This window comes from Taudactylus pleione, unplaced genomic scaffold (assembly GCF_031769625.1).
Source record: "Taudactylus pleione unplaced genomic scaffold, aTauple2 ptg000678l, whole genome shotgun sequence".
Lineage (NCBI taxonomy): Eukaryota > Metazoa > Chordata > Amphibia > Anura > Myobatrachidae > Taudactylus > Taudactylus pleione.
In genome coordinates, this window is record NW_028285080.1 from 129,184 (window position 1) to 150,795 (window position 21,612).

General features: G+C 44.1%; 2 protein-coding genes across 2 annotated transcripts; both read right to left on the bottom strand.

Moving 5' to 3' along the window:
• Nucleotides 1–389: 389 nt before the first annotated feature.
• PTP4A1 (protein tyrosine phosphatase 4A1) lies at nt 390–10,862 on the bottom strand. Its single transcript, XM_088455929.1, has 5 exons — nt 10,758–10,862; nt 3,803–3,895; nt 3,552–3,682; nt 2,315–2,389; nt 390–1,632 (listed from the first exon to the last, which is right to left on the bottom strand). Exons 1-5 carry the CDS (start codon nt 10,860–10,862, stop codon nt 1,515–1,517), a joined length of 522 nt encoding a protein of 173 aa, XP_088312055.1. The 3' UTR covers nt 390–1,514.
• A 354-nt stretch (nt 10,863–11,216) lies between these two features.
• On the bottom strand, nt 11,217–21,322 carry LOC148478109 (uncharacterized). The gene is made up of 2 exons (XM_088455930.1): nt 21,063–21,322; nt 11,217–11,323 (listed from the first exon to the last, which is right to left on the bottom strand). The coding sequence occupies exons 1-2, from the start codon at nt 21,273–21,275 to the stop codon at nt 11,228–11,230; spliced, it is 309 nt and encodes a 102-aa protein (XP_088312056.1). The 5' UTR covers nt 21,276–21,322; the 3' UTR covers nt 11,217–11,227.
• Nucleotides 21,323–21,612: the final 290 nt, after the last annotated feature.

Genomic DNA, 21,612 nt, shown 5'->3' on the forward strand with positions numbered 1-21,612 from the left:
TCGATACATAACCCTTACACCAATCATTCCAGTCTCATTTATAATCTTATTTCTTCCCTATTCTGGCATTTGGTGAAAACTACTAAAGTTATCTTGTACAGTTGCAAGGGTGCACAAATGTCCTGTTATTCACAGGAATAAGTGTACAAAGCAGAGACATGTGCATGGGGTGGGAAGTTATTTTAACCAATTGTGTGTGGGTATTTATATATTAGAGGCCATCTAACCTGCGTCCATATTTAAAGATTTGAGGACAAGATTTGTGCCAAGAGGCACAGAGTTACAACAATTTAGAAGCCAGTTACATACAGATTGTAAGCTTCAAACATTAGAGCTAAACTTCTAAAGACACCTTTAGATGTGGAAACAAAGACCACTCAAGCAGCAAATATAATTTCTCTCTTTATTTAGAGGTTTATGCTTTCAAACTACATTTTACAAGCTGGTGAACACTGGTAACTTATTCTCCCACAGCACTAACACCACACATTCCCAAGACAGTATAAATATGGTTGAGCTAACATTAATACAGATCACTTTTTTTTTTATCAATTACACAATAAAACAAAAAATAGTCAAGTATCCAAATATTAAGTTACACAGCTCAAAATGCATACAAAATGACATTAAAGTTTGCCCTTGCAAAAGAATCTCAGGAAGGGAATTAAATTAAACCACAAAGCAATTATTGGAGAACTGTTCAAATGTACAGTAAGGACCTTTCAGAAACGTTAAGAATCCAGCTACATTAAAGCATTTACATTTTAAAAACCATCTATGGAAGAAAATGGCATATTCTACACTTCCTGCACAAGACAAAAGGCAACATTTTACTAGAAATAAAATTACACTATAAGGTCCTCCATATCACTGTGCACCACAAGGTGCTGACATAAGTTCAAACAGTAAGGCTTTGTCTGGAGACTTTTACAATGTGGTGTGCTTCTATAGAACATAAAGGTTGAGAATATGTTAAAAAGATTTATGGCATGAAGCCTACTCAACATCTGCATTATTGGCAATGTATGAAAAGAAAAAACTAAAAAACAAATCCCTTACACACCAAACGTGTGTGCAGGACCTGATTTTTACAGCCATTGTGGGAGAAGATGTAAACATACAGTGAGCAGCCAGCATATATTCAGCCAACATTCATCTGTTAACCTTTTTTTTATTTTTTATTTTTAAGTCAGTTTCTAGAGCTGACAGGAATTGCACTGTAAAATAAACTGTGCTGTGTATTTTGGCATTGTGTACTCTTCACTAATACAGGTCTTCAGAAAACAGATGACATTTCTTTAGTGTGTGGATTAGACTGAATCAGGGGCAAGGAGGCACAAAAACAAATACGCATATAATTCAAGCTCAATTACATGATTATTAATCTACGTGACAGCAGTTTCAAAGCTGCCAGGGCAGTGACCTACACAAGTTCCAAAGCATCACTTAACCCCTCAACATTAACTAGGTGCTGAAATTGGATCCTGTTTAGGTCTACATCTCATTCTGAGGTTTTACTGTATGCAACAGTTGTTCCGATGACCATTGGAATCTTTAAAACGTAATCGCATCTTAGGACGATACTTCTCCAGGTAGAGAAGCTGCTTGCTATTAAAAGCTCCACGACGTTTCCTGTTAAGAATACATACTATTAAACAGGCACATAATAGTTACACCGCACAATGTCTCAAATATTCATATGCCATATAAAGCCATGCTTAAAATAGCAGTATTTAGGACAAACAAAACAGGACAGCATTTTTTTGTTATTCATTACAGAACACCATCTAGTATTAAAAGCATTATAACCAGTGCGTGGGGGAGTTGGGTTACCCATCTCTTTACATATGTTCTTTAAAACAAAGATGTTTGTACATGGGGATGGGGATGTAGTATCAAGGGGCGAGTCAAATGCAGCACGATTTGAATAGTGCGGGAAGGAGTTCCTGGAGCTATTCAATTGACCACATTCTAAATTCCCGACTAGAGGATTAGTGCTCGCAGTCTGAGGTGCAAGCAGAAATCAGACTAAACTGACCATTTTGCAATTATTCTGGCTTAGCATCACGGGCGGCACTAAGTCAGAGAGAGCTGGTTACTGCGACTATACATCCGGCTTAAGGCACAGTAACCAGCATCTCCCGCTTCTGCTCTAGGGGAGGTTTCTGTCCTCCCTGAGCTCGCCTTAGGACACCTGCACGATTGGCACTGCACGATGGGCCAATTGAATAGCTCCAGGAACACCTTCCTGGCACTATTCAAATCACCACTGAATTGAATTGCCCCCAAGGAATGTATTTGGTGGCATACTTACTGTCTTATAAACTGAACTGCATCTTCATATTTCATTCCACATTCAATAAGAGCAAGGGCAACTAGTACTGGAGCTCTGTATGGGAAGAAACATGAACAAACAACTAAAGTAGTAAGCATAAAAACCTATTTTAATTTTGCTTAGAAATTCTGCAAAAACAGACCACCATTAACTGTTAGGATACTCATGTGCCATGTAATGAATAAAGAATCTTCAATTTTGCCACTAAAGAATCAGAATAGTCACAGGTTGGGTACGGGATGCAGACACTCAGGATCTAAGTCAGAATCCCAACGCCAGCAACCCAACAGGGTTAGAATACAGACACATGCCGGTAATTACCCCAATTTTACCATTGCTCCTACTCTCTGCATCCTAAACCTAACCACCCCCTGCCTAAAGCTGACCTCCCGGGCAGCCCAACCCCAATACTTCACATTGGGATGCTGGCACTGTGATTCAGAGTGCTGGCATCCCGACATCCTGGATACTAACTGCATCAAGTCAAAATCTGAGGCTGTGAAATGCTTAGCTAATACCATCAATAATATAGTTTCCAAGTAGGGTACACAAAGCTTTGAGCACCAGAGTACACTCATAGTAAGATATGGGCTAGGAGATTTCAAAGTGGCATTTACAAACACAATGAAGATGCTACCCTCTTCTCATGTTTTAGGCAGTTATACCACTTTCAGACCAAAGCTAGGGCATCAACCCTACTTTTTCCGGGATTACTGAACACGGGTTGGACATGGGTCACAGCCCCAAAACACCTCTAACACTGCACCTTGTTCACTGGTTATTTTAGAACCCTTTCACACAGAACCAGTGTCAGGCCCGCCAAATATGCGAGTCATTAGAAGTGGATGTTACAGGCTCTCAAAGATGAGAAACTCAAGTTGCACCATTTCAGACTAAAGGCAACCTGGGTTGAGTCCCCTGCAATTTGGAGCCGGCAATATCATGGGTCAGAAGCTTAGCCTGAAAGGGGTTATTAGTGAAATATCGATCTCCGTAATCTGTTCGAGCGTGATAATGGAACAATCTATAAAGATAAAGTTGACTAATGGTTTTATCAGTGTTGGTATCTTTACTAAAGACAGTTTAATTGTCAGAAGACAATTACATCACAGGAATAGTAGGTTTAATTTTGAAAAGTTATTTGAAAAAACAAAAATAAAAATAAGAAAGTATACCTCACTTTGTAATTTATGAAAAACATACCACTACGACTTACCTCCCAAGCCCAGCAACACAATGAACTGCAATACAGCAGCCAGGTTCTTCACGGAACTTAGATTTCAGAAGGTTTAACCAATCATCTACAATCTGGCTAGAAGGTGGAGCACCATCATCAAAAGGCCAGTCCTTTACAGGGGAAAAAAAAAAAAAAAAAAAAAAAAAAAAAGTGTTCAATATAGTTACACTATAACTTGACTATTGAGCAAGGTGTGCAGAAGCATATATTGAATTGCAATAATTTCTTACCAAAACCTGAATGCCTTCTTTCTCAACTAGAGCAGTGTCATAAGTAGCTTCACATACTCTCACAACTGTGGTTACGCCATACTTTTTAAGCTCCTGTAGAAAACACACACATTGACAAAGTAAAATTGTCAAAACGAAATCTTGCCAAGGTATTAAACTTTAGAAGCCACTTTCAAAACAAGTCTCATGCAAAATCAAACCTTTGTAAATATAGTACATTGTGTGAATCTGTCATAACCCACAACTTCCATGGCAACTAACAGTATATGGACTTTTGAGCAATTTAGACAACCTGTTACATTCTATAGGACTGCATAAACATTCTGTAATCCAAATAGTGTTAAATAATTTATGTAACCAGTGTTCTAGGGACCCCCTGCTCATGGGCAAACTGAATTAGGTTTTACATTTAGGGGCCACTCAGTGAGCTGAAGGCCATATCAAACATTTCTCAAGCATTTTCACTGGAGTTTGACAATCACAACAGTGTGAAGAAGCCTTTAGAGTGCCTAACCACTGGAACTAGGAAAAAGACAGCAATCAAGTGTCAGGCCTATATGAAGGATGCAAATAAATAGAGCAGTGCCTAAAAATGGGATTTTGGTACCTACCGGTAAATCCTTTTCTCTGATTCCACAGGGGACACTGGAGGTGCTTACGCTGGGGTATAGAGGCGTGGATAACTCGAGCCGGCACTTTAAATAATTTAGAAGTGTGAAGCTCCTCCCCCTCTATGCCCCATCAGCCCTCAGTTTAGAAAATGAAGACCGAGAAGAGATTGAGAACAAGCGGAGTAAAAAGGGAGAGAAAACACAATAATCAAAACATACAACATATGGAACAAACCGAACAGGCAGGCCAAGAGCGCAGAGGTAGGCGTCCAGTGTCCCCTGTGGAATCAGAGAAAAGGATTTACCGGTAGGTACCAAAATCTCATTTTCTCTTTCATCCACTAGGGGACACTGGAGGTGCTTACGCTGGGGACGTCCCAAAGTTTTCCCCACGGGCGGGAGCGCTCTGCGGGGCCTGCAGAACATGACGGCCAAAACAGGATGCCGAAACCGCGAACGTATCAAATTTGTAAAAAACTTGACAAACGTGTGCACAGAACACCAAGTGGCTGCACGGCACAATTGTGACGTGGAGGCTCCCCTACCAGCCGCCCAGGACGCACCCACAGAACGTGTGGAATGAGCCGAAATGGACGAAGGAGGCCGGCGTCCGGCACCAACATAAGCCTGATGAATAGTCAGTCGGATCCAACGTGCCAAAGTCTGCTTAGACGCTGGCCAACCCCTCCGAACCGCATCATAGAGGACAAAAAGTGACTCAGACTTACGGAGGGAAGCAGTCCTGTCAACATAGATGCGGAGAGCTCTAACCAAATCCAAGGTAGAAGAACCACCAGAGTCCTCCACCAAAGATGGTACCACAATAGGCTGATTAATATGAAAAGCCGACACTACCTTGGGAAGAAAGGCGGCTACCGTCCGGAGTTCCACCCTATCAGCATGAAACACAAGGTAAGGTGGCTTATAGGACAGAGCACCCAATTCCGAAACTCTACGAGCCGAAGCTAGAGCCAAGAGAAGGACAGTCTTCCAAGATAAGTACTTAATATCAACCTCTTCCAAAAGGTTCAAACCTGGACGACTGAAGAAACAAAAGCACTAAGATCAAGTCCCAGGGAGCAATAGGAGGCTGCACCCGCAAGACCCCCTGAAGATATGTCTGCACCTCAGGAATGAGGGCCAATTTCCGTTGAAAGAAAATGGAAAGGGCAGAAACCTGCACTTTTAAAGTTCCAAGCCGAAGGCCAGAATCCAGACCAGTGTGAAGAAAAAGCAGAAACCGGGACAACCGAAGAGTCCTAGATGGAAGATCCCGACAGGAACACCACGAGATATAAGAATGCCAGATGCGATGATAATGCGCAGCCGAAACTGGTTTCCTGGCGCGTAGAATGGTGGGAATGACAGAGTCTGGGATTCCTCTGCGTCTTAAGATATCGGTTTCAAGAGCCACCCCGTTAAACGCAGTTGCGCTAGGTTGGGGTGTACTAAAGGACCTTGCTGTAGCAGATCCGGGCGCAGAGGAAGGGGCCACGGATCGTCTGACAATAGGGACCGAAGGTCCGCGAACCAACTCCTCCGAGGCCAGTTCGGAGCCACGAGAATGACAGAGGCTGACTCGTGTTTTATCCTTTTTAGCAGTCGAGGAAGAAGTGGAATCGGAGGAAAGAGGTAAACCAAGTCGTAGTTCCATGGAACTGTCAGAGCGTCTACTGCCACTGCCTGCGGATCTAGAGTTCTTGACACGTATACCGGGAGCTGACGATTCAATAGTGACGCCATGAGGTCCACCTGAGGACATCCCCATCGACGTATCAGCGCGTTGAACACGTCTGGATGAAGCATCCATTCCCCGGAGTGGATATCCTGTTGGCTTAGGTAATCTGCTTCCCAGTTGTCCACACCCGGGATGAATACCGCAGACAGGATTACTGACTGGCTCTCGGCCCACCTGAGAATCTGAGTTACTTCTGGCATAGCCATGCGACTCAGAGTCCCTTCTTGGCGGTTGATGTACGCGACGGCCGTCGCGTTGTCGGACTGAACTCTTACCGGACGAGATCTTAGAAACTCTTGCTTCTATCAGAGCATTGTAGATCGCTCCGAGTTCCAACACATTTATGGGCCACTTTTGTTCTAGAGGAGACCATCGACCCTGTAAATGATAATCAAGGACTACAGCACCCCATCCTCGAAGGCTGGCATCCGTTGTTAGGATGATCCAGTCCCACACTCCGAATCTCCGGCCCGCAAGAAGATTGGTGGATTGTGTCCACCAGAGAAGGGCCACTCTGGTAGCTGGGCTCAGACGGATCTGGCGATGTAGGAGCAGATGAGACCCTGACCCCTGTGTTAGTAGGTCCAGCTGAAACACCCTGGAGTGGAACTGCCCGAACTGTATTGCCTCAAAGGCCGCTACCATCTTCCCCAGGAGACACAGACAAAGAAGGAGGGACACCCTCTTTGGTCTGAGGACCAGCTGAACTACAAACCGGATATCCTGGAAGGAAGATCCTTTCTGATGCCGTATCTAAGATCATGCCCAGAAACAGGAGCTTCTGGGACGGATTGAGATTTGATTTCTTGAAGTTTATTATCCAACAGTGTTGGATTAGAGTCTGATATGTCAGTAAGGCATGACTTGTAAGAAGAGATACCGACTGCGCCTTGAGTAATAGGTCGTCCAAATAAGGGATTATGTTCACTCCCGATGACCGAAGGAGAGCAATCATGACTGACATGAGTTTGGTGAAGATGCGGGGAGCCGAGGATAACCCGAACGGCAATGCCTGAAACTGATAATGATCCTTCAATATGGCGAAACGCAGAAAGGCTTGGTGTGGTTCCCAAATGGGTACGTGGAGATAAGCATCCTTGATATCCATGGATAATAGGAACTCTCCTGGTTCCAAGCTCACAATAACAGACTGCAGAGACTCCATTTTGAACAGATACATCTTCAGATACAGGTTCAATGACTTGAGGTTCAAGATGGGCCTGACCGATCCATCCGGTTTAGGTACTACAAACAGGTTTGAGTAAAACCCCATACCTCGTTGATGTTCTGGAACTAGCACAGATGATACTACTAGAGACTGGATAGCCTCCTGTAGAACCCAGGTCTTGTCTGCAGGTATGGGCAGACTTGTAGTGAAGAACCGAGGTGGAGGGGGGACCTCACTCTATTCGGTACCCCAGGGAAATTAGTCTGCGGATCCACGGCTCTGGAGAGGTCTGGTTCCAAACTTGTTGAAATCTTTGCAGGTGGCCTCCCACTGTAGGTGGTCCCAGGTGGGACAGAAGACCGTCATGCCACCTGTTTTTCAGCTGGCTTAGGCTCCTGTCTACGTGCAACCGAGTGTGGGCGACCTCGACCTCTGCCGCCTTTTGCTTGGGAGGGAGCACCTCTGGCTCTACCACGAAAGGAATGTGGCGCACGAAAGGAAGGTCCAGTATAAGATCGTCTGGGAGCCGGTGCAGTAGACGGGAGGAAGGAAGACTTACCCCCCGTGGCCTGGGATATCCATTTGTCTAATTCCGGGCCAAACAGCATGTCGCCATTGAACGGTAAACCCTCCACCGCACGCTTGGATTCTGCGTCCGCATGCCAGGCGCGCAACCAGAGGGCTCTGCAGCCGGAAATAGCAGAAGCAGATATGCGAGCGCTAATCTGACTGATATCTTGACGCTTCTCCCAAGAAAACTGCAGACTCGCGGATGTGTTCAGCTAGTAAGCGTAACTCTGCTCTAGAAGTACCAGAGTCCAAACCTGTAATCAACTGGTCAGCCCAGCAAACCACCGCTTTGTTAACCCAAGCAGTAACAAGGGTGGGCCTAAGTTGAGCACCCGCTGCGGTATAAATAGATCTTAGCGTTGTCTCCAATTTACGATCCGAAGGATCTTTTAGTACTGTAGCTCCCGGTACTGGGAGTGCTGTTTTTTTAGAAAGACGGGAGACGGACGCATCTACTGGAGGGGGTGTTTCCCACTTCTCCATCATGGATAATGGAAAAGGGTAGCTAGAAGGAAACCGGGGCGGAATTTGGAACCGTTTATCCGGTTGCTTCCAGGCCACTGAGAGCTGCTGTTGAAGATGCAGTGAGAACGGAAAAATCGCCAAACTCTTTGGTTGTTCATGAAATAATTCACACTCCTGGGATGCAGGAATAATATACTCAGGTAAGTTAAGGATTTTTCTGACCGCCAAAATTAAGGATTCCAGCCCGGGAGAGGTGGACTAACTCTAGAGGGGTATCATCCTGTAATGCTTCCACCAATTCCCCTTCCTCAGTATCCTCCGTAGCGAGAAATTCCTCGTCAGACTCTTCTGACTGGAGAATAGCCGATAAAGGACGCTTTTGTGTCGGTCCTTGTAAGGAAGTGGAGGGAGCGGACACAGCTGTACCAATTACCTGTACCAGGGTGTCTATAGAGACTTGGTTAGCCCAGCAACCCAGGGAGGCTGAGACTTGCGTGCCTCAGCTAACTCAGACGTTAAGTCCGTCATTACTCCTACCATGTCAGCGGCCCATGTAGGCGCAGGTGAGGCAGTATTAGCCACAGGTGGATCAATTGCTATACAAGCATCACATAACGTGGACCCAGCCGCATGCGGCTTGGATAGTTTGTTGTTACACCTAGAACAAACAAAAACATCTTTTGAGACGCTTTTGTTCTGTTTGACATTGATACACACAGTCACCACACACAGAGAGAGAGTATATACAGAAGAAGAAAAAAAAAAAAAAAAAAAAAAACACAGAAGGCTGGCTTGGGACACAGAGGAGGAGCACACCCCACTCCCTTCCCACAGATCAGATTCCCTGCACCCCCAGTGTATTATGCACAGCCTCTGCTTAACTTGTAGCTGCTGTAGCCAGGAATGGGGAGCTAAAGAATCCAGCCTTCAGTTCTGTTGCACTTCTGTATAAAGGAGAGATGCAGGCAGTTAAGAGTTAATAAACGGCAGCCACGCTGTTATCTCCAGCCGCTTGCCGAATATAGAGAGCCCACGTTAATTAGGCCCCGCCCCCTTCATGCCCTAAGGGCTCCAATATGGCTGCTATGTCCATCCCCCCTCCCCTCCGCGCTACCAGCGTGTATCAGCGGGGAGAGGCGAGAAGCAGGGAGCAGCTTGTAGCGCTGTGTAGTTCTAACAGCGCAAGGCAGCGCTGACATCGGGACCTTTTAGCGATGTCTAGCAGCGCTATGCACACGGCGCAGCCTGCTGTGTCAGCGTGGGCAGGAGCCGGGGGATGCGCAGCTTGTTACTCACTGCGTGTCCCCGAAGGCTTCTCTCGGCAGGTCAGCAGAGTCTTCTCTTCTTGTGTGAAGACCTGCTGTGGCGGTAAGGAGCTGTCAGGAGCTCTTGTAATGAGCCCTGTGCACTCCTTCCTGGTGTTTGCTAAAACACCAGGGCGCCAGGTACCCGGACCCCACCTTTTAGATAAGTGGCGAAGGGTACCTATTAGGTGTGTAAAAGATGTCTTAAAACAAAATTAAATAAAATAAATGTATTTCCTGGAGCACAGCATAATGTGACCAGCTCCTAGAGGCACATTTTCTAAACTGAGGGCAGATGGGGCATAGAGGGGGAGGAGCTTCACACTTCTAAATTATTTAAAGTGCCGACTCCAGTTATCCACGCCTCTATACCCCAGCGTAAGCACCTCCAATGTCCCCTAGTGGATGAAAGAGAAACACTGCATTTCCAGAAACACTTAAGTTGACGCGGGGTTACCGGGACCAGTGATAAAGCAAACCAGTTTACATGATCCTGTACAACAGGCTAAAGGGCTAAGGAGCCTAAAGGCCCCCATACATCAGCAATTGATTACAGCAATCGTGCAATTTGCATTCGGTTGTGTATAAAAAGCTTTCCCTTTTTCAATCGATTGCAGAATTGCCACAATCGATTGTGTATAAAAAAATCTTTCCCTTATTCAATCGATTGCAAAATGCACGATTCCTGATGTATGGGGGGGGGCCTTTACACCTTCACTAGGTTTAGATCAGCTTTCTGAAGGCTGCAAAGCATAATTTACAAAAAAATATTCTACTCAATTAGTGTCAAGTAACTAGTGGGTGTAGTGCAGGAAAAATCATCAAGCAGTTATCACTACATACATTTTGGCACATGTCAGTAACAAGGTCTCAAATTAGGAAACCCTACTACAATAGGTATAGAGATTACTCTTGAGATATTCAGGAACATTTTAATTGGTAACATTAAAGATACTCCAGCTTAACTAAAACACTATTTGATTTTTAAACAGTTGTCAAGTCCATTCAAACAAATGGAAAGCCACTCAAGCTTATTTAAAATGTCAAGTAAAAGAAAGTGAACCAGGACAGTCTAGAACAAAAGGGCTTTTGCACTTACCTCTATGAATTTATTTAAGGTTGCGTTGGTGGGATTATGGGTGATAAGAAATCTCATGTTTTTGTAGGTTATCTCCACTGGAGCGGGGCGGTTCATTCGGGCCATTTTTGAATGGGGAAAATAAACAAAATGCGCAATAGGGGGGGTGGGGTGGTGGAGGAATTAGCAAATTAAAAAAGTTAATTGGAAGGAATGTGTTTATAAACAGAAGTCGGCTTCACTCTACTCCACAAATTTCTCAGTGCTTGTTTGGATGGAAGCAATGAATGCAAAATGAGCCTCTTTAAGGTAGGAAATCTTCAATCCAGTAATACTGAGGCTAAACACATGCAGTGCACTGAGGTTTACCCCATTCAGATCTCAGCGCCTTACACAAAGTGTGCTGCTAAATTTAATCCAACACTTCTTGTCCAGGTTGACTGCTCTTAGGGGGGTTTCTTGGTGGAGTAGTAATGAATTTCTTCTACAGTTCACTTGTCTGCATACAGGTCATGCTGTGCCTGGCAATAGTCTCCACTGCCCTTCAGAAACTCCATAAATGTGTGACCAAGAACACCACAGAACTGCTGTTGTAGAAAAAGCAAATAGGAACATATTAAAACACTGTAAACATCCAGATTATAATTAAATTATTGATCAATTAAAACATTTATAGGATACAAGCCCAGAGAAGTGGCTGAAACAAACAGCAAAAACCTTACAGTTGAGAACACGTATGCTTTATTTTTGGAGGCACAATAAACATTAAAAACCAGCAAACTAGGTAGGACAGACTAGAGGCGAGGGTTGGAATAATCACTGCATCTTAACAGGCAGTGCAGGAGAGCCACGTTGATGGGAGTCAATTTCAGCATTCAATTGGGAAAATTCAATTGTTTTTGCATTCTTAACCTGTTTAAAGTGACAGGGCGATATTCAATTGTCGTGCCAATCATGAGCGAGTAACTGTGTGCCTAAAAGCCAGACTTTTCACACACTTCTGCTCACCACCTCAGAAGTGTGCGAGCAGAAATAATGGGCACCTGCACACAACTAGCTCAAATGAGATGCTCAGTTGGGCTCCCAATCTACTGAATTCCCACCCATTGAGCCTGTATACAACAAAGGGTGAGAATACAGTCACTGAAATGGACTATGAGACTAGAGAATGAGCACTGAAGGTAAGAATAGCGCTTGGGAGGAACATGAGAGCTTACATACTGACAGGATGAATAGTTGGATGGTAAACAAGGGAGAAGGGAAAAGAAGAGTGGAAATTTAGGAAGGATGGTAGACTTTGGTGAAAAGGTGAGTTCTGAGTGAACATTTGAAGAGACTTGCAGAAAATCCAACATGTGCCTGTAATCAATTTGAAGTGAAATGTCGGAATCGGCGATAATTAATCGCTGATTATGTAAATTTCGCCTATTTCAATTACATTGACTGCTTGCCTTTACGTAAAGTAAATGTAATAAAAAAAAAAAAAAAAGGGGAGGTGGGAGGACGGGGAATATTCGCCAGCCTTTAAGCAGGTGAAAAAAAAAAAGTGCAGAATTGTGGTTTAGGGGTGCAGGCTTTAAGAAAAAAAAAAAAGCCTGCACCCCTAGGAATGTCATTTAAAAATAAACTGTCAAAAAAAAAAAAAAAATCAGGACCCCCAAAAAATGTTTTTTGGGGTAAAAAACAAACAAACAAAAAAACTAACACTTCTAAGATAGACAAATTAAATCCACAGGGGTTCTCTTGTATGCGGCAGGTGATTTCTTCATTGCGCAGAGTAGCGGCAGGTGTATTTTTGCAGGATTTTTAAAAATAACTTTAGGGACTTAAAAATATGCTTACCCCCATTTTCATGTAGCCCAAACATGATAAAATAAATATTCCTAACAAAAAAAACAAACAACTAAGTGCTATTTCTTCACCCCTTCAAAGCTGCAAATATGCACCTGCTGCGGCTATTACAAACCCCGACTCCCATCAGCAGGCAAAAATGGGGGTACCCATAGTGATCCCCCATGTCTGGACATCTTTAGGGGTGGTACCAGGTACATTTCCCAAAAACTCCCGTTTTTTCGTAGATGGTGCAATAAGTCAATTGAAAAAAAAATGGGGAAAAATTTTCACTTCCCTTTAGCAGGTGAAGAAAGTGCAGATTGTGGTTTAGGCTTAAAAAAAAAAAAAAAAAAAAAAAAAGCCTGCTCCCTTGGGAATGGCCCCTTAAAACGAAATGTGCAAAAAAATTTTTTTCGCAGATCCAAGTTTCACCTGTTCCCGATTTCGCCTACTTTGGAATTGAATACGGGGAATGGCGGCCACACGCGCGCAACACTTTTCCGCCTGGAAAACAGGCGAAAAGTCTGGACTTTTTGCCTCAAACTGAATATGGGCCTTAGTTAGGGAGAGTTACAGAAGGTAGACAGGATGGGAGATTTTTGGGAGGCAGAAATGAGAGTGGGTAATCCAGGTGGAGTGGAGAAGGAAGCATGGACAAAAAAGGTTGTAAATGTAGGAGGAAACAGTCATTAAGTGCTGGGTAAGGTGCTTGAACTGGATTTTGAGGAGGAATGTGAAGCTGATCACAACAATGTAATATATTTGTAGGAGAAGGAATATTATTTTTCCTGGTGCATATGTAAATCAAAATATAACTAATTAAATATTAAAATTTAAATAGACTTTACAGTGAATTAAAAAGGAAGCATATGATCTGTGTACAATAAAACTTTAATCTAAAAATGATTGTCGCTGCTACTGAGTTATAGTGTCTACTTTTGGCATGGCTTATTACTGCTGAATATATAATGACAACGTAATCTGTTATGGGATATCTGTCATAAGATTATATTTATCAAATTTGTATTTACCTAGCCAGATGTAACTCCTGACTCAAAAGAGGGTGACTGAGCATCAGCTATGGCTAGATATCAAATGTAAATCACAAGTTTTGCAAAATAATCATACCACCTGTTTGGTAGTTTGTCTACACCACAGTTTTGTAGCAGGATTCTATTAAGTGTGCATGTCCATGTGCAATTGTCAGCCTCATCTGGTATTTTTTTTTGGGGGGGGGGGGTCTGATGACTAACTTAACCATTAGCTAATACGGTAACACAGCAAACACAATAGCATTTTAATACATGCTCCCCCACCACCAGTTGCTCGTTAGAGCTCCATGCGATAGTGTTGTCACCATCCACTTAAGACACTTTGGGAGGAATTCTAGTGTTTTTCTGGGAGTCTTAAGTAATGGTCAACTATCACAGCAATTCAATGGTTTGTCTGAAAAACGCCCATTAGCTGAGGCACATTTTTTCTCGTAGCCTCCTGAGTTGCGAGAAAAAAAAAAAAAAAGTGTGTGCAAAGTCTGTCGTTTGGGCACCCAAACCAGGAGTTTAGTCAGGTTTAGCAGTTTTGAGCGAGCTAAACACTAATGGTAGTCTGAGAAACTTTGGACATCAGAGCAATTCAACTGTAACAATTGAATTCCCCCGTGGGCAGTCAGACTGGCTCACAGTGAGCATTTCCATCCATCCCATATGTGTTCAATAAGTTGAGGTCAGGTCTCCGTGCAGACAAATTAAGTTCTTCCACACCTTCAGGTGGGTATTTACTAGGCGATTAAAATGAGCGATTGAACGATAACGACATCATTCAATCGCTCAAATTGTGCTTGTTCGGGGATGAGGAAGGGTCCCTGCACTAAACTACATTTTGTTCAGTGTAGGCACTACAGGGGATGAGGACCAACTGTACGATTACAATGGTGTAATCGTACTGTCGTTCCTCTATCACCTAGTGGATACGAACCTTAACTGTGCAAACAATTTTTGCTTGATCTTGCATTGTGCTCAGAAGCATAACCATTCTCAAACATGAAGAGGACCTTCAAACTGTGCCACAAGGTTGAAAGCACAAAATTCTCTAGAACAGGTAGGAACAAGCAGCTATCCACATGTTGACACTACAAGTCACAGTATACCTTGCAGCTATTAAAGCATGATCAGGTTTTTAGTACAACACCTGAAGAGCCTCTGCTTATCTTGGCTTGCTCTAGAATGTCATTGGGTGCTGTAGAACATTTACAAATCATTGGAAAAAAAGTGTCCTCAAACCATTATTCATTCCTTCGATAAAGCTTTACAGCTGCTAATACACATTCGACAGGAAGGGCTCTCCTGCCATACCCAGATTCAGCTATTAAACTGCCAGATGAAGCTGTTTTTCACTCTAGAGAAAGCACTTCCAATGAATGTTCGCTTTACACCACTGCAGTCACCACTTAATTGTGCAGGGTGATCTGAGCTATGGAAACCCAAACCATGACGTTCCTTAGGAACAGTTCTTGGACTGATGTTGCTTCCAGAATGTTTGGAACTCCGTAGCAAGTGTGAGTTAGTGTGGCTTACAGCTTTGCTGCTAAGTTGTTGTTGCTCCTGGGCATTTACACATAATTACCACCACCAAGTGTACAAATAGCGTTCCAGCTAGGCTGTTTTAGCGGGGCACCTGCCCCATTTCAAAAGGGCAGAAAGCTCCCCGCCATTTTGATGGTTCCCCGTTAAAACATGGCAGGTGCCGTCCACAGAGTCCCACAGGTGGGAAAATATTGCGGTGCAGTGATCACTGCCAGTGAATAGATGCCAGGCGCATGCACATAGCATCTATTCACAGAGACAGGAGAGCTCGGGGTGCGTCTTAAGTCCCCTTTCTCATAACGCCCCATTTACAGGCGTGCTCCTTTCTAGATCCGGCGCTGGACCTCACGTGAACACTACGCAAAGTGCCGTAAAAAGATTTAATTATATTGAAAATATGCAATTCAATTAAGTACAGAGAGTACAAGTAATTAACAGTGAAATTACAAAGTTAGCGACATAAAAAAAAAAAAAAGTATCACTCATTGGGCGGAATTCAATTATTTCTAGCCGCTATCGCACCTGATGGAGCTATTCTATTCTTGCTCCTGTCGGGCGCGATCAGCAGCCAGCGCTACATTTCAGCTCGCACCCCCTGGGGGATGAGAGCTGAAATGTGCGAAAAGTGACATGTTTGGGCGCCCAAACATCACTTTTCGCGATCGCGCCCAGCACTTTGGTCGGGTTTAGCTGCTTTACGCGGCTAAACCTGACCTTTATGGGCGCGATCATCGTGGACAATTGACGGGAGATGCGGGCCGCGAATACAATTGAATTCCGCCCATTGGGCTCGATTCTATTCTGCGCAAAGTGAATAGCTCCGGGAATCAGCTCCCGGTGCTATTCAATACACCACGCAGCTAACCCCGACTAAGGATTTCTTCTTACTCCCCTCCGGGGATGAGAGCAGAAACCCGATAAAAGTCTCGAAGCGGTTTTCTGCCCATCGCGCCTGGAAAACAGCATCGCGCCGGGAAGTTAGATCGGGGAATGCCCGTTCTCGTGCCTTAAACAGTGTTTAGTCGCGAGAAAAGGCATTCTCTGACTAAACAGCACACAATTGAATAGCTCCGGGAGCTATCTCCTGGCGCTATTTACCTCACGGGCAATTGAATCGAGCCCAATGATCCAGCTCACTGGTGTGGGTGGACAGAAGAGACCATGAATTAAATGTACTGAATACAGAAATAGCGCAGGGAAAGAATTAGATGGCGGGCCACGCTAATGAGTGCTTGCAGACTAAAACCCCTTTCACACTGCCAGCAACAGCCCTGGTTATTGCACGTGAATGTGCAGCAACCCGGCTTACTGTGCCGTGTGAAAGGGCCAATTAAAATAAATGGTATTGAGCAGGGTTTAACACTAGTTCAAACTGGCTCACGAATCAGTGTGAACAGGTAACTCAGGTTGATGCGATCATGATCTCATGTCCAAGTGCCAGCTCAGCACGTGATGGTGGAGAAGTCATCGACCTGGCAATGAGCCGGGTCAGGCCGCCAGTCGGAAAGGGGTCTTAGCTGGGTCGCATGGGATTAACAAAATCCCGGACGCGACGCGGCATTGGGATGTGAAGAGGTATAAATGGGTGAGATCTAATTGTTTTTTGTTTAGGGAGCCCGGCGCTCAACTGTATCTGAGGTAGTAAAGATAAATGTGAAAAAAAAGTCGTATGTTTGGGCACTCAACTGCTGTTTAAGCAGTTCACCCGATAGCTTTACGCAGCTAAACCTGGTGCATTTGGGCGCTAGCACTCAAGCCTGCCGGAACAAGTGAATAGCTGTTGGGTGCCCATTGTTTTTGGATGCGCAAAAAACAATTGAACTTCCCTGAGTAAGCCATGTTATAACAGAGGTAAAATGGAAAAAAAAAATTACATGAAGGCCTAAAGTTGAAATCCAAGAATGTGAGGAGAGTCGTAGGTAGGTTAACATTTGACATAATGCAGGCTGGTAATGCATAATGCAGGCTGTTAGGGTAGTGGAATGAGTTCCAGAGTGAAGTAGCATAGCAAAAGTTTTGAATGCAGGGCTAAGTAATCAGTGCTGAGGCAAAACTCTCAGGAAGAGCAGAGATCAAAAGGGAGGATAGATTATGAACAGATTATTGATGTACGCAAGAGTGAAAGAAATTTGAATGTGAGGGGTGATTCGATTGTCTTTTGGGCACTCAACAGAGCAATTCAATTGTTGATCTGTTTCGGCACCCAGAGCACGGGTTAAAAAAAAAAAAAAAAAAAAAAAAAAAAAACACAACTTAAGTCTGAAATGTTATTCCTTTCCACCGAAATACAATCCAAAAAAACACTTTAATATCTGACAATTAACTTTGGTCTTACATTTCAGTCATAAGGAAGTGAGGTAGGGAAATAGTTATAAATGTGCTGAAAATAATGGTTTTTATCCCAGCTTTCTAATACATTTCTGAGCTGAGATATTCCATTTACCATGAACGCCTGCAACAGTAAAAATGTCATACACCATGAAACAAAAAAGACTGCCATCTTCATATGAAGGTAAATAAAAATAAAGTAATCGTGGTTTCGGACTACTAATTTGCAGGGTCATCACAAACAAATAAAAAAAAAAAATTCAAGCTACCAATTAATTTAATTCTGGACCATTTAATATGGATACAGTGATCACACTGAGCGGAAAAAAAATGTGGATCCCAGGGACCCCTCACTTTAAAAAGTTGGGGTCCTACACCACTGTTTGAGTCACATCACATATTATGGGGGGTGAGGGCAGGTGGTAGTTACCAGTTGGGGTAAAGCTGAGTGTAAAGGCAGGGAGAAGTTGGGGTTAGAGGGGAGTATGGCCAGGCAGAGCTGGGGGTAGGGAGGGGTAAGTGCAGTCAGTAGTTGTGACAGTGCTGGGGGCAAGGAGGAAGCTAGGAGCAGGTAGTGCAAGGGGTAGGAAGGGGGCAATGGTAGATAGCAGCTGGGGCAAGGAAGGGGTTAGGGGAGGCAGTACTAAGGGTAGGGAGGGGGTAAGGGTAGATAGCTGGGGCAGTACTGGGGGGCAAAGAGGATGTTAGGGGCAGGCAGTGCAGGGGTTAAGGTGGGGGAGTGCACACAGTTAACAGTCTGGGTAAATTGGAAATACACACAGTCAGGGCTAGTGAAGGAATACACACACAGGGAAGGGGCCACACAGCCAGCCGGCCACACCAGGGAGCACACAGCCAGCCAATAATACCAAGGACAGCCAGGGAGCACACATTCTTGTGAAGCTAAATATTTGCAGTTAGCATCTGAAAACTGAAGTTTTCAGGTTCTTAGCTTACAAATTTCACTTTATAAATCAAGGTAAATCAAGTGCTCAGTAATGGAATTTTAAAATAAAATCAAGGTCAGGCAAAAAAAAAAAATGTATTACCAAAACAGCAACCAGCACAACACACCGAAAAATGTAGATCAGTGGCACAAAAATACCAGTTACCTGCAATACACTGTATAGCCAACTCTTTGTGAATTAGGTCATCTGACCTAGACCTTGATACAAACAAAGGTAAAGTACAAAGTCTGCTAAATCTGACAATGCATCAAATTGCAGTAACGCAATTCAGACCTAGTTAAAGGGGTGAGGTACAGAATCCATTTGTTTTTATCACAGCTTTGGCTAATGGACATCCAACAACGCAAATCAATTGTTGTTCCAATCGAGTGAGTGCTGAGGGCACACATTTCTACTTGTGCCATCCTTCGATGGCAAGCAGAAATGTGCAAAAAGTCAGAATTTTAGGGTGAGATATGAATGGTAATTAATGGGTCCCCCCCACAAAAAAAAAAAAAAAACCTTTCACCCCCCCCAAAGAGTCAACAAGGTACATAAACTATAATATCTTCCATCTAAATATGTGGTTAAAGCCCCCAAACATCCATTTGGGTACCCAAATCACAGCCAGTGGGCCCCCCCCCCCAAAAAAAACAAAACACACTTTAGACATTTCTTATCACACCTCAGCAGGCTGCGTGAAGAAATGTGTTTCCTTACAGCTTTAGCCACCCATAAGGAGCAACAATTGATTTGCTCCGTTAAGCGCCTATTCAAATAGACACCCAGCAGGGGGCACACCTATAACAACTGAATCACAGAATTCATCGTTTGCACCGTCTAATGGGCATCTATCTGAGCAAGGCTCAGGGCAAGCAATGAGGCACTGCTAAAAGGGCAGGGTGCATTTTGCCCTTTTAAAAATCAGACAGGGTGCAGCGCCTTACTAAAACAGCCTAGCAGGAACACTAGACACCCATGAAACTCCCAGTGCAAACAATTGAATAACCCCACAAAAGTTAAGTGGTTATGCCATACAAGAAAATAGACATTTGTAAGCACCATTGAGTTCTCAATTCTATAACAGTAAGGCAGCAACAATGATTTGAAGTTAAATAATGCAAATACAAAGGGCAAAGAGAACACTGCTCCAGAGCAGGTAGGTCTTTAAATTGGCCACACACAAATAAAGGCAATTGCTGTCTGATTCAAATTTACAAGAAAAAAAAAAAAAAAAAACCTGTTGAAGCCTCATTATTGTGAGCTTATTTCACTGTTGAACAAATTACACACCATTAACTTTCCACCCTAACAAGAACCTGGCTCTGTTGATTAAACAATGACTAATGGGCCCCATCCATCTGCGATGGACTGCCGCAATACTGTAACCCGGCGTCGCAGGATCGCAGAAATCCAACATGTTGGATTTTGCCAATTGCGATCAAAAAATGTTAGTAATCAAATCGCCGACATTTAACACGGCAAATGTCTGCGATCCGGCGACGGGTCACAGAACATCGATGGTGGGCGATCGGAAGTTTCCGATGGGCGATCGGAAATTTCCGTTCACATCCCTGCATCGCGACAATCCGTCGCAGATGTATGGGCACCTTAACTGTAAGCCAGTGTTCAGATTTTTCTAAAATCTAGGAGCCAGAACGTAAGTGTAGGAGCCAGATCACCGTCCCCCCCAAAAAATTACAGGAGTGAGGGAGGAACACAGCTCTGATGATTAAGTTTAGGCATTGGGGGGGGCATGCTTAGGTACCACAGCATGTAAGAAGGGTTAGGGAGGGGGCTAGGATACCAAAGGATATGTGTCAGCATATTAACCCTGTCATGGTGCCATCATCAGGATTCTGACCACCAGCATTCCACACCCAACCCAGTCAAGTATTGTAGCAGATCTTTTGGAAGCATACATTAATTCAAAATATTTTTGAACACTAATTGCTACTGTAAGGGAATACATGCATTTTACCATAATATATGCAAAAAACAATATTTCAAATCACAAACAATGGGGAAATGGATCAAGCCTTCTAAAGAGTTAAAAAGTTGACAATTGCAACCAATCACTTCATAGAATGCACTTTAGAAATGCTAGCTACAGTAGGACGATTTGGTTGCTAAGGGCAACTTTTCCACTCTCCAAAAAGGCTTCATACATCCTACCCTCCCAATATTTGACGCAAATCTAAACCCTGAACTTCGCTGATCACATCAAAAGCATACAAATAAGAAATATTCTGGAGAACTGACATATGCAGGGGTCTCTGTCCACACACTATATAACATGTAGGGATAGACAAAACGCGAGGATAGATTTAGTTTAGGCACAATGCATACGCAGATATCAATTAGAACATGTAAGACGTTATGACTAAGAAAAATGGCATCGGAGAAAGAAGATGGCAGAGCTGTGCACGGCGAGGCAGCGCTGACTAGAGGAGAGGCAGTCGCCCACAGCACAAAGACAGCTAGGGAAACACGATGCATCCCGGAATGGAGTGAACGAGACGCTTACACAGCGATGTGTCACCCGCCGGCTGCACTGAGACACTAACGAGGCCCACTATATCCTATGCCACAGGGAGAGAGCGTGACGTTACGGGCGGCCAGAGACGGATACTTACAGGGCTATGCTTACTCATTGAAGATTGTATCTTAATCATACAGTCGGTCCCTAGGAAGAAGCGGAGCAACAGCCAGGCGGCGGGCGGTGATGGAGCATACAGCAGACGGCTGTTTCCCGTTGCTAGGGCGTTGTGTGGTGGGCTCCTGTGACGGGCTGGATACTGCCCCAACCTCCTTTCTCTGGCTTCTCCTCCGTGACCAGTACACAGCATGGGACGTAACTCACGCACAGTGACGCCTTGCCGTTTGCGTCACACAGCCGCTATTATATACTGCATGTGACGTGTCATCCTATTTGGCCAATCACTGCGCAGCTCTCTGCCAGGAGAGGGGAGTTACGGCGGGAGACGTGCTTTGTTGACGTCAATCCGCTAAAAGCTGGTGCGAACCAGTTGAAGCATCAAAGAGCCCAGGTCGTGTATACTGGGGGAGGGGCGCTGCGGAGTTAGCGGAGAGCATAGATGTGGTCTGTATGTGTATTACTTTTAGTGCCAGGGCAGTCACAAGCTGAGCCGCTATCTATCTATATACACAACAGTCTGACTGTAT

Bases quoted from the DNA above. Each gene is read 5' to 3' on its own strand.
- PTP4A1 (XM_088455929.1), bottom strand. From the start codon at position 10,862: ATGGCCCGAATGAACCGCCCCGCTCCAGTGGAGATAACCTACAAAAAC. The intron at 3,896-10,757 runs GTAAGTGCAAAA...TGTTTTCTACAG, and splicing joins CCTTAAATAAATTCATAGAG to GAGCTTAAAAAGTATGGCGT. The intron at 2,390-3,551 runs GTAAGTCGTAGT...CTTCCCATACAG, and splicing joins TGTGTTGCTGGGCTTGGGAG to AGCTCCAGTACTAGTTGCCC.
- LOC148478109 (XM_088455930.1), bottom strand. From the start codon at position 21,275: ATGCTGTGTACTGGTCACGGAGGAGAAGCCAGAGAAAGGAGGTTGGGG. The intron at 11,324-21,062 runs GTAAGTATCCGT...TTTCTACAACAG, and splicing joins CAATGAGTAAGCATAGCCCT to CAGTTCTGTGGTGTTCTTGG.